We start from the raw sequence: 12,771 nt of genomic DNA, 5'->3' as shown, positions 1-12,771 counted from the left end.
AGCATGGCAGGCTTTTTGTTTGTTTGCTCATTTGTTCTAAAAAAAGGCATTTAACAGCAAAAAACATTCAGTTGAGTATGATGTGCAAATAAGCAAAGAAAACTGAACAGTATCCCAATTTGCTTGTGAGTCTGCACAAAATATTTGAAATTAATTGAGGAACTTGAAAACTAAATTTTTAGCTTGAATGTTTATGAGTATAAAAATACAGTCATTAATTTTTTTAAACAGTATTTTTAAAGTGGGTTGAAAGCTATGGCATTTTGCCTTCTATTATTTTAGAATAATTATTTTAGAAAGTGAGGCTGTTGCTTTCTCCTGCAGTTTCTGGTCTGATAATTTTTAGTAGGAGAAAATTAGTAGCTAATAATGGTTTTTATGTGGAAAATATATTGTTTAAGTGATAGGAACTTGCTGGGTTTTATAGCTCGCAAGGAATGAAACTTTACTGATTTTTTTATTAAATTTGACATGCAGTTTTCATTAGATACCCTTGTACTCCTTACAGTTAATTAATATTAAATTTTCGGATCTCCAGAAATAAATGTCTGTGACTAAAATTGTAGTCTTTCAGATTGTCCAGCATTTTTAGAAATTGTGGGATGTTTTACTTTGTCATTTGTTGGTAAATGTTTGATATTTTAATTGCCAGTCTTCAAACAAAATGCTGCATTAACCTTTGTAGCAAAGCTTTTGCTTGCTTTCTTGTGATACTAATAAAAAGAAATTTATAGGGGAAAAAACCCTTAATACCCATACATCTAAAATGGCTGAAAACTTTCAGAGGCTTTGAACCCCAGATTTCTGTGACCACCTTCAGCAGGATTTAATTTGAAAGTAAAAGATTGTTATATGGCGGAGAGAAATCACAATGCTCATAATGTATAGAATAACTTTGAAGAGAATAAAGAGTACGTTGTTTGCATATCTGTTAAAATTCATATTTCAAAAATTTTTTGCCAATATTTTCCCCCTTCCCTCTTAAAAAAAAAAATCATTATTAGTCTCAACTAGCTGTCTATAGAAGAAATCAAATTTCCATAACAGTTACTGGTATAGGTTGCATTTAGATAGTGGCATAGAAGAAGAATATATTGAAGCATTAGAAAGATTTTAATTCACCTGTATTGTAAATGTAATTTGAGAGGTGGGGAAAGCTGTTGTGTACAGATCAGTCCTTTTGGAGAGATGTGTTACTGTATTCCCTGTTTAGTTTCCATCAGATAAGCAGCTATCATAATGATGTCACAGTAGCATGAAATACATTAAGTATTGTATTTCTCATGGTCAGTTAGGATGTATGTCTCAAGATGAGGCTAATAAAGGCAAGATTTGCTTATTGGTTTCTTACATCTGCTCGTACAGGATGCAGCATTAAACATCTGTGACTTCAGGAAACAAAAATGCTTTCTACCATGTGTATCTGATCTGGATTTTTCTTCTGACATTAGGCAGTTAAATAAGCAACAGGTATTGAAGCAATGTATGGAGAATGTACTGAAGTTTGGTGTTTTGTTGTTTGGGGAGTTTGTATGCTAGTTGTATGAATTAAAAATCTTGCACTTGGAGACGTGCAGGCTTTGGTAAGACAAGTGCTCTGAGTTCCGTTTAAGGTAAGTGGGTATGAGCTTTCTGTCAGTAAAGTAATTTTGTTTAGCAGATGACCTTGTGTATCTAATATAGCATATTACAAATGCACAGTCATAGTAATCATGTGCAGCGGGATAGACAAACAATCATAATTTTTTTCTGACTTGCAGTTCTTCTGGAAAAGGAAAGTAAAGAGAGAAAAAAATTTCAGTAATGATTTTGGCTTACAGATTAGTACTTTCTCTTTTTGTACTACAATTTTATCATCTTTCGCTAATTTTCTGTGTGGTTAAGGAGGTTCTTGATGGAACATCATAAATTAAGGCAAGAGTCTGAACACCAGCCCTAGCGTTTTTAAACTTGACACTTTTATATTCTGTTATCCAGGCTTTGCATAAATTGCAGCTGTTTGTCAGTTGCTTAGTGCTAACCTGGCCCGTGTACTTTCTATGGTAAATACAAAGTAGCCTCTCCCTTTTTCACATTTAAGTGGATAAACCACCTTAATTAGCTTACATTTGTTTTGTGGTTCTGCAGCTTAAAAGTGTTTATGCAGGTAGAGGTTGTGGAGAAATTGATTTACAGGAATTTTTTCATATGGCAAAGCCTTTCATCTAGCAAGGCTATTAAAGTTTTCAGAGTTATTAAGTGAATATAATAGTATTTGCACATGCCAGGTTGCTCAATATATTGTTAAATATGAGAAACTTATTTGTCAGCATCTGGGAAACTGCTCAAAAATTGAGAGCTTTTTGCCTATTTTTCTTTTGCAATGCTTATCTTTCTAAATAAAAATAGTATTTATATATTTTTCTTCTGATGCTAAAGTTCTAGATCTCTTCTCTCACTTGGGTGTTTGTGGAGAATGTTCTTGAAGGTTTTTTATGGAGAAAAATAGAGGAAGTGACTGGACTTTCTTGCAGATTAAGAATACTTTGTAATATTAAAAGGATCAGTTAAGGTAGCAAGTTGACTGCCTTTAAGCTCTATATGAAAATAACCACTTTGAGAGGAGTATTTTTATAGAATGACTATTTAAAGAGATTATTTAAAAAATACTATAAAGCTATCTACCTAAGTTAACTTTGAACTCCACTTTTTAATTAACTAACTCCAATAGTGGCCATTTCTGACATTTGATGATATAAATTGTATATTATCTTCTCGTATTGCCAGCATTGGATATTTATAATGTGGGATTGAATGGAGAAAAGGAGGACTGAAAACTAGCTCAAAACAAGTGTGAAGCCACTTGAATTGGACTTTGGAGTAAGAGTCCACAAGTTCAACTACTTGATTTATAGAATTCTGGACATTTGTTTGTGTGCCCCTGTGCTGTAATAGCCTAAGTCTTTGCCATGAATTCCCTTAGGTTTTGTCACATGCCCTGGACATTGCTATCTTGGAAAACAAGGTGGTTTGCACCCATCTTGCTTCAGCCTAATTGGGGCTGACAAGTAAGGCTTCCCTGTGCTGTAGGGATTTCCTCTTGTAGGGGTCATGTCCAGGTGGAAATCAAGATGCAGCAGGATTCTGGTCTTGTGATTTGTGCATAATACTAATGTTTTAAAATATATTATTTTACATACTTCTTTTGTGAACAGGTCTATTAATAATATGTTAAAATTTACATGATTTATGTAATTATGTCATGAATTGATAATTTGCTGAAAACTATAGTTCTATTCATTGCATAAAAGCAGATTGAAACAAAATTACTGCTTGTCTGAATATTTAACAAGTGAAATAACTGTAATCAGTGAACAAGGTATTTTGTAATCTTTCAACATAGTGCATATATGTTTATTTTAAAATAATTTGAAATATCTGTATGATAGCTTTTGTGTCTACTGATACTTGTAAAATTTCAGTTTTCCTTGTCAACACATGCTTCTAAGAATATCGTAAAATATCCAGTAATGTTTAATTTTAATATTAAAAGACAGAAGGAGCTGGAAATTTAGATGGCTTTGTACAACTTTTCTGAGTACCTTGTATTGTTTATATTTTCACTGATGATGTAAATGAAAGTTGGAGTCTGTTTTTGCTTTTATATGAAAAAAATGTTGACTTATTCTTCCATGCATTGCTTAGAAATAGTAAGACTGAATAATGATTTTGTCAAGTTAGAGCTCTGGTCTTCAGCAATGATGGTAATCTTTGAGGGAAGAGCTTGAAAAACTCATATCCCAGGTATGAATTTGTAAGGAAATTAATCTAAAGCCTATATTTTTCCTTGACTAATCCTTTTAAAAACAATTTTGGCCATGGCACAAATGCTTGATGTTTTGAAAACATGTAGTATAGAAGTTAGATGCAAGGTCACTACAATGACTTTAATGGCTACATTAATTAAATTTATCATTTCATTTTTTTAGTATAAGCTATCAGAGTATTGTTTGTTTTTTTCAGATTAAATGTTGCTATATGACACAGTTTAGGTAGATATTGTTTTCTGGAAACCTAAGATCATGGTGTAGATGTTCAGTGTCAGTGTTTTGTATGTCTGAATGAGAAGCCTAGTGTTTAAAAGCACATAGTTACTGTATCTTTTCAGCTTTTCTTTACTTTCTAGTTGGCTTTTAGGTAGCAACCTACGTGATTTTTTTTGGTTAAAATTGCTGTGTTTATGGGATTTAAGTCTTAATCCAGAGCATCACGATAGTGATAATCTAGTCTCTTAATGGTATTAAAAAGATGAAGCTAAATACTACTTGTTTTTCTGGAAAGGCTTTTGCCTTTATGCCTCTTGTGGTGCTGGCTGTGAAGTGCAATCACGAGGCTGCTGCTCTCTGTTAGCTACAATGGGAAAAGAAGACAGCACCTGATCTTGGAGAATAAGGTTCATTTTTTAAAATAAAAATCCTAACAGTCTTAAGTTGTCTGAAGTGCTGCAGTAAGTATTTTAACTGTAATGAAATGGTAACTGCTTTTTGGATCTGGGCAATACCTTTGCCAAAACATTTATTTTCCTTTGGATAAAGAAATATATTGTAATTTTTTGAAAGAAAACAGTCAATTTATATACTCTGCAATACCTGTGTACTTGAAGGCTTTTTGAGTTAACGTGCTTATAAAATATTTATAAGATTTTATAGGAACAGAAATTAGTGCATTTGAGAGGGAGCAGACAAATACTTTGCTGACAAATCAGAGGGGGTGCTGGTTATAATTATGTGGCAGCACTTGTCTGGAGGGAACTGAGCAATCTCCTAGTTTAGACACTTCACAAGTAGCATGCATTTGGTAATGTGGTGCTTTTCTTTGATTAGTTAGTCTTTCATATCAGTACTTGTGATGGTCCTGCAATGGAGGTTGCTTTATTCTTAAGTTAATATTTCGTATTTTTCCATAGTGTTATAGTGTACTATGTAAAGTGAATGTTTTACATAACATGGCAGGTAGGGAAATTTCATGTCAAGTTTATTAAACATTACAAATATGTTCATAACCTATTTCCATTTTGCAACTAATTAGGTGAGGAGCCAGGAGGGGTAGCCAAGAAAAAAACTAAACTCAAAGGTATTTTTAATGTTCTTTATCCTGCGGAACTTTATGCAGATAATGATGTATGAAATGCATGTGCATTACAAATACAAACTATGGGTTATAATGTTTACTAATATTAGCTGTGTTGGCTAAATATTTTCTAATGGTGCAGCAAATTATTGTTCTTGCAATTTTTCTTTTTTTTTTTTTTTTTTAATACTGATTGAAATTTAGTGGCAATGTGAGTGCTTTCCTAACTAGAGATTATATTTTTGTGTGGATTTTTTTTACAAAAGATATCTTGTTTGGACTGTAAGTAGTTTATGATAACCTGATATTCTGCATGTTTTTAAGTAAGATTTTGCTCCATGTGAAATCCTCTTTGTTATCTTCAATGAATTCATGATATTATTACTATATTGTAATTTGACTTGATTGCCTTAATTCTTCTAAGGCTATACTTTAATAGTTTCATCTATTTTTTTTCCTGTGGGAATTGAAATTCAGGCAAGGTTCAATAACTTCCCTTTAATAATATTTGCAGGATTGATTGCAACATTTTCTAAAAGCTTAGCATGGGATAGCTTGCAACCAATTTATGCCATATATTTATTTATTATTACATTGTATGAACAGGTCATAGTGTTGAAAACAAAAAAAGCTAATTAGCCTCAGCAAACACCAAGGTACCAGATGTACTTCAGGTGCTTAGCTTTTTATCTGCTCAGTTATCTCTGGGCAGCATGAGGCTATGCAAACAGTCCCTATGTGACATAAAGAACATATAGACTGTAAGGTGTTATTCTCTAGCAATATATGAAAAATGCATGCTGTCCACCATACAAACCTTCATGAGGAAAAAAAGTGTATTTGCTAAGGAAAGCTCGTTTCAGTGTGACTTTGTTCAGCATCTTGTATCAAGTTGAAATTATTAGCATTGTGCTTGGTATAACTTCGTTGCAAACTGCATGTTTCCAAGAATGTAGTAAATGCCACTTAGCAATTCTCTCCTGAGTTTTGGATTATCTTTCATTGTTTGATATGAGAATAAAGAAATGGCATATTTCAAATGTTTTGTGTCAAAAACTATTTAGAAGGAAATATGATATCATTCCTTTTAGACTGAGCTATGTAATTGAATTGTTCACTCCAGAAATGTTACACAGCAGCTAGAGGCACACCTGCTTTTTTGCCTCAACAGGCTGCAGTTTCTCTCAAAAGTCTGAATAAAAATAGAGCTGTTTATATGTTAAAGTTTTCTCACTTTCTTAATAATGTGGGAGTATTCATTTCAAAATTAAATTGAAATATTGCATACAGATTTAATGGAAAAATCTCTAAATTTTATTTACTTAAAAATTCCTTATTCTGGAGTATTCTACTGATACTGAAAAATATTTTCAAAACTATGGTAAAATGGAAGTAAATATTGAACATTAAACATACTGAACATAAATTTCAAGGATTCTGTTCTGATTGTTCTTATGACATATTATCTGTATACCCTGACACAGCCAAATGTGAATTAGGCAGAGAAAAGAAGCACAAGAGACACAACTCCAAAAGTAAAACAAATTAAAAAAAATTATACTGATAGCTGAAAAGCAAAGTTGTAAGAACCAATTTACAATTATTGCTTTGATTTCACTGAGTTTAGTCTAACGCATTTAACTGTTTTGGACTTGATTTAATTCATCAGGACATTGCTGTTTCTTCTTGTACTTCTCAATACATACTTCAGTTATCTTTTTAAAGTCTTTGCTTAATATGAGGTAGCAATATCAGTAAAACATTGTATTATAAATTTGTGTAATAACGTTTACAACTGTTACGCTGTTGTCAAAGGTTCAAAATTTATTGTGATTTTCATGCTCACAGGCAAAAGTGGTTTTAGCATTCTGCAGAAGTTAACAGTAAGATAATAGAGGCATGGTTTTCTCTACATTAACGCTTCATTTGGATGCAGCTGCAGTATAAGCCAATGTTATTCGCTGGCTGCATGGTGTGAGATGTTCCTAAACGTCAAAACTAATTTGTTTAAATTACTTAAAGCTTACGAGTTGATTATACAAAATCTAACAAGCATTAAATAATAATTTGATCAAAGCTTTTACATGGTGTTCATAAGATGTTTTTTGGCCTAAGAATGGTTCTCTTATTGAACATTTCCTCTTTTTTAAATGAAAAACTAAAAGCTATTAAAGAACCACTCAAGAAATTAAGGGAGAAGCAGGAATCCAAGAAGGAGGAAAATGAAGAAGAAAAAAAGAAAACCAGGAAAGGAAAAGATGCTACTGATCGAAAGGACAAGAAAGCTGTTGATACGAATAAATTAAAGAAAGATTCTGACAAGGCTAAAAGAGACAGAGGAAAGGAAAAAGGCCTAGACAAAAATATAAAATCCAAGGAGACTACAAAAAAGTCAGCCAGTGAAAAGGATGGCACTGTTCAGGCTGGAAAAGACAAAGAAACAAAAAAGCTAGTTAAAAGCCAATCCAAGGAAGACAAGAAAGAAAAGAAATAAACAAGAGTTCCTGTTCTGCTAATGAGGAACAGACCTCAAGAATGTAAAATTCAGCATATTTATATGAATGTGGTAAATATGGCAGTAAGAAAATAATGTTTTCTGGAAATAAGTGTGAACAAAGGCTATATATACTATTTTTCTAAAACTGTTCAGTGTGTACTGGTATTGTAAACACAAAGCAGAAATATCTGCTGGGAAACTCAAGTATGTACATATGTTAATGTGCCTGGCTACCAATGTATATTGAAAACATTCAAATGTTAAATTTATGCCAGTTACTTCAAGTCTACTCTAAATATGGGTTTGGGGTTTTGTGATTGTTTTTTTTTTTCCCTTCAGTGTTCACTTGATGTGGAGATAATAGTATAATATTCTATATGAAATGCAAGTTTAAAAACAGTATTAACAGACTTACCTGGACATATATAGTAGAAACTCAAAATATTTCTATTTCACAGAAACAACCAGGAGGAACATTAATGGTCTGTAGTGTCATAGGAACTAAACAAATAAATGTAACGTAGTCTCTGCCAAACTTTTTCCATAAGGAAACTGGTTTTTTTTCCTGAGAAAACTGTTTTGTACACAAATAGTCAAACCAACTTCAGTGTTGCACTTTGTCATAAGACCCCAGTGTATACTCAATCAAAATGTTCCTACATTTTTGATCCCATGATAATATGTTTCTGCTTTTCTTCCATTCCCTATTTATTTAATTACTTTATTTCTCTAAATTTGAGTTCAAAAGCTTGATTCATTATCACTTTTTATTTAACTGTGTCCTGATTTTTTTCCAAGTTTACCAACCGTTTAGTAGTGAATACTGCTGAAAATTAGGCCACCTATTTCATCATTGATAAGTATTGTTGTATTCCAGTTATATTTAATATGTGATATGCTAGTACTACTCTATTCTGTTTGAACTTGTTTAGAGAACAGCTTATATATTTTTGCAGCTATTATCTTCTTCAACACTTCCAAGTGCATGATGCTTCTATAAGCAAAATCTTGTGTTAGTTTGTTCTTACAGCTTCTGTATTTTTAGCATCAAGGAAAGGGTTATCCAGCAGTCTCTTTAGAATAAAGTTGCAAAACATTTCTGCAGAGATAATAGAGAGATTTCAGAATATTTTTGAATCTATAGTTGCTTTCAAGTTTATTTAGAAATGAGTATTTTCCAAATAAATTTGAAAGCAAGTACATTGCACAGAGTACAAAAACTTGTAATGGAAGTTTGATTCTTGACATACCGCAGCATTAGTTTCAAGAAAACAAAACTAAGGACTGAAATTTGTGAATGAGTATATATATGCATGTGGATAGTAATTTAAGATTGAAGTCCTGAAGGTTAATTCTGTTTGTGGTTTTGCTAAAATTTTGTGTATAACAGTTGGCAATACACTTACCTCAGCCGTTCCATACAGATGTCTGCATCATGCTTTGATTCCTAGAGTTATGAGATGTGATAATAAGATTAAAGATGATTTTTTTTTTTTGTTAGAAAAAGTGAAATATTCAATTAGTTATGAAAAATAGTTCAAATTAAAGCTATAGAAAACAGTACAGTATCTTAAGATTCTGGCTGTTGTAATTCACAGAGATGATCTACTCTGAGGTATTCTTTAAATATTTATAAATTCATTAAGAGGGAGGGAAGACATGTGCATTGTGAATGGTACAATGCCTAGCAAAAAAAATACGAGAGAATGAAGATCTAATAAATGCACTTCCATAATGAACATTCTCTGTTAGGTTTTGATGATGATAGATGTATTTATTCACTTTGCTCTGGTAAGTATTAAAATGTGTATTTGACCAGAGGAGCATTCAAATCACACTTCTCAAGGATGGTGGCACAATGGCACAACATCACTTTTTATTTTCTCCCATAATGTGACAGAACTTGTAACTATGTGGGAGTGAAAGTTGAAATGAATTGCTGTTCTGATTAATATATTGTATCTGTGGCCCAAAGTTTATGGGCTTCTGGAAAGGTTGGGTTGTTTTATTTTTGCCTTTCCAAAGAAAATTTTATTTAGCACTCCAGGCTATACAGACAGCCACAAAATAAAGTATTTTTCCCCCAGTGATCTCTTGTGTTGTTGTATATCTCTCTGAAATACTATTGTCATCAAACTTGATGCAACAAGTTACTACATAAACTCAAAAAATGCGCCAGACAAGTAAAAGCTGAATGCAATTCTAATAAACAGAAGAGAGAAAACAATATGTTACAAAAAGTAAATGATTTAGTATATTACATATTTCATAGGATTGACTAGAAATCAGTGTTAAACACAATAGATATGTATAAAAAGCTTGAAGGTCAAGTTGAGAAATGTGCAAGTGAAACAAAGACAATTGTTGGTTCTTTCTTTCTTGTTAAGTACCCATAAGTGCTTGTTAGGTGTGGAATATTGGCTGTCTTTTGAAATGCTTTTACTTCATTTATTGTTCATGAAGCAGAGTATGTGGTTGTCTGGAACTTGTGGATTATTGAGGATACAAAGACTTACTTAAAGCAGTGTATGTGTAAAGTAACTGAACTGTGTTTCTTAAAGCAAACTGTTTCCATGTGGCTGTTTCCGTGCTTATGGATTCTGAAGTATGAGAGAGTGGTTAATATGACTTGCTGGTTTTGTCTCCATCCTAAGATGATTGTAGAAGGAAGTAACTTCTTACTCTTATAGCCATTAATATTCCTGCAGGAAAAGATTAATGTCTTAATTATATTTTCTAATATTCTAGGTGAGTGTTTTTTTAATGACATGGGAAAATTGGCCAAAAACTAAGTGTAGATTTGGCATTTTGCTTCTAGCTTCTTATTTTGACTCCAAAGTGGTAGACTCTTAGTTACACTACTTTTGGATACGGCCTAACTACCTATCTTCAAATAATTTAAATTTAAATAATATAAAAAGATATACTTAATTCTATTGTCCTGTAACCATTACTTGAAATAAATACATGTTTTTCTCACAATCCATAAAATAATATCTCTCTAGTCTGCACAAATTTGGCTTGAGACATACTTGTCCAATTTGCATTGAGATATGTTTGACTCCAATAGAAATGTGGTAATTCTTATTTTTTAAATTGTACTTACTTGAAATACAAACATTATATTTATATTTGTCAAGTGACACTTAAGAGTCACTTTTACAAGATTGCTGGTACTACAGGGATATTCATCATAGTTTAGCCTCTGCTTTCTTACATACTATATTTTCTGTTTATTTCCATGTATACAGCTGTTGAAAAACTCTTTTGCTTTGGGCAGTGGTGTGTGTTGAGACGGAAGTCTTACCTTAATTGACTTGGATGTAGGATTATAGTCAAATGCCATTTGGAAGGGACTTTGGGAGATCGTTATTCCAACATCCTGCTCAAAACAGGGTCATTTCAGAGGAATGACCAGGTTGCTCTGGCCATTTTCCAGTGCTGTCTTTCAGACCTCCAAGGATGGGAATACACAGCCTCTCTGTGCAGTGTTTTCCACTGATTTCACTGCTGTCTTAGTGGAAGGGGGTTGTGGGTGTGTGAGATTTTTCTTATACCCAGTCTGAACCTCTTGTACAAGGCTTGCTTGAACCCTCCTAAAGGACACTTGAGAATTAGTCCAATACCAACACATTCTTGAGCATATGGTGTCTTAAGATGTAACATGATCCATCACAGCTGTGTCTTTATCTCCTGCCATGATGATGTTGATCATTACATTTATTGATTGCTTTCTTTTCATTGTGTTTTGATCTAGAAAGAGACTGTGGTATAGATAGCCAGGATCTTAGTGGTAAAATTCCATCAGTCATCCTTTTCTATAGTCCTAGTTGTCAAAACAAACTAATCTTAATCAGGTCTTCTAAGATGTAACATATTTAATTAAAGTAACTCTTCTCATTCTGTGCAGCCTTTCATAAAGTTCAAATTAGTTCTTCATAGAACCTATAAAATTGATCATATGAAGCACTTTCTGCCCAAATTGAAAAAAAGAGAAAAATTTGCTGCCTGTTTTTTTATTGGATACTGAATAGATGTTGAGAATACTGTAGTCATTTGTTCAGTTACTTTGAAATAAAGGCAAGTCCTTAAATTTCTGTCTCTTTTTACCTCCTCATTGTACGTCTGTCTTCCAAACATCTTTGTTTACTATCTGGATACACTTTAGTCTTTATATATATATGTATATATATATCACTGTATATTATGACAGCCCTGTAATTGTGATTGTTTGAATGCATTTTTGGAAACTGTAACATCAGTTAATTTAATTGAAAGAACTCTCTTATTTTATAACTGAATCGGTTCAAAAAGGGCATAAAGTTAACTTTATAACTGAAAAATGCAGGCCTTAAAGAAAGATCTGTCCCAGCACAGCCAGCATCACCAGAATCTGAGGAGACTGTCCAGCCCGCTGAGAAGTCATATGTCGAATCAGGTAAGAACTTTCGTGAATCATAGGCAAAACAAAAGACATGATGCTTCGTTTGAATTTTAATTCTGTGTCATTAACATGTGAACTCTTTTACAGATTTTGTGTTGCTTATCTACTGGCATTTATTTAACAGGAATCACTGTTTATAACTTCATATAAATCACTGACCATGAAAAATGTAAAATTTCATGGTTGCTATTGTAGTCATATCACATCAGAATAATTTTCTGATGATGTACAGTTGTGGCTTGGATTGATTTCCAACTGTATATCCAGACAGAATAATAGCAGATTCTTCACCTTAAAAAACAAACAAGACCCTCTCAACAGCCAACTTAATAATATAATAAAGTACTCACTTTTCCACTAAAACTACTAGCATATAATAAATACTATAAATGGAGCTCCTACTGTTAAAAAAGTTTAAACGAATTTAAAGCCCTATAGTATTAGTAGAATGTATTAGAATTAAGAGGGATTCAAGAAAAAGTCTTTACAAATGTCACATTTCACATAAGTGGTTTACATTAGTGTTATTCAGAGAGTATGGGTTTTTTTCCTGTTTATTGAAGAGTCTTATCCTATGTGATATTTGTGTGAACCTAATGCATGAACATACAAATACAGAGCATAAGGCCAGTGGAATCTATGGAACATAGATTTTGTTTTGAAAGATTTTTCTTCTGATATAATTTATAAAATACATCAAGATATGGTTTCCTGGTTGAGT

At 32.5% G+C, this 12,771-nt stretch overlaps 1 protein-coding gene across 5 annotated transcripts in view; it reads left to right on the top strand.

The window, feature by feature from the left end:
* The window catches only part of ASPH (aspartate beta-hydroxylase), a 109,171-nt gene that overhangs the window by 27,264 nt on the left and 69,136 nt on the right, over nt 1-12,771 (top strand). For all 5 annotated transcript variants that reach the window (XM_088175463.1, XM_088175445.1, XM_088175450.1 and 2 more), the window contains one exon: nt 11,955-12,044. In XM_088175463.1, the coding sequence (XP_088031589.1) occupies nt 11,955-12,044 (90 nt within the window). The remainder of the gene's footprint in view (nt 1-11,954; nt 12,045-12,771) is intronic.

Source organism: Sturnus vulgaris, chromosome 1, assembly GCF_052056855.1.
Source record: "Sturnus vulgaris isolate bStuVul1 chromosome 1, bStuVul1.hap1, whole genome shotgun sequence".
NCBI lineage: Eukaryota > Metazoa > Chordata > Aves > Passeriformes > Sturnidae > Sturnus > Sturnus vulgaris.
This window is presented reverse-complemented; position numbering and strand designations above follow the sequence as displayed.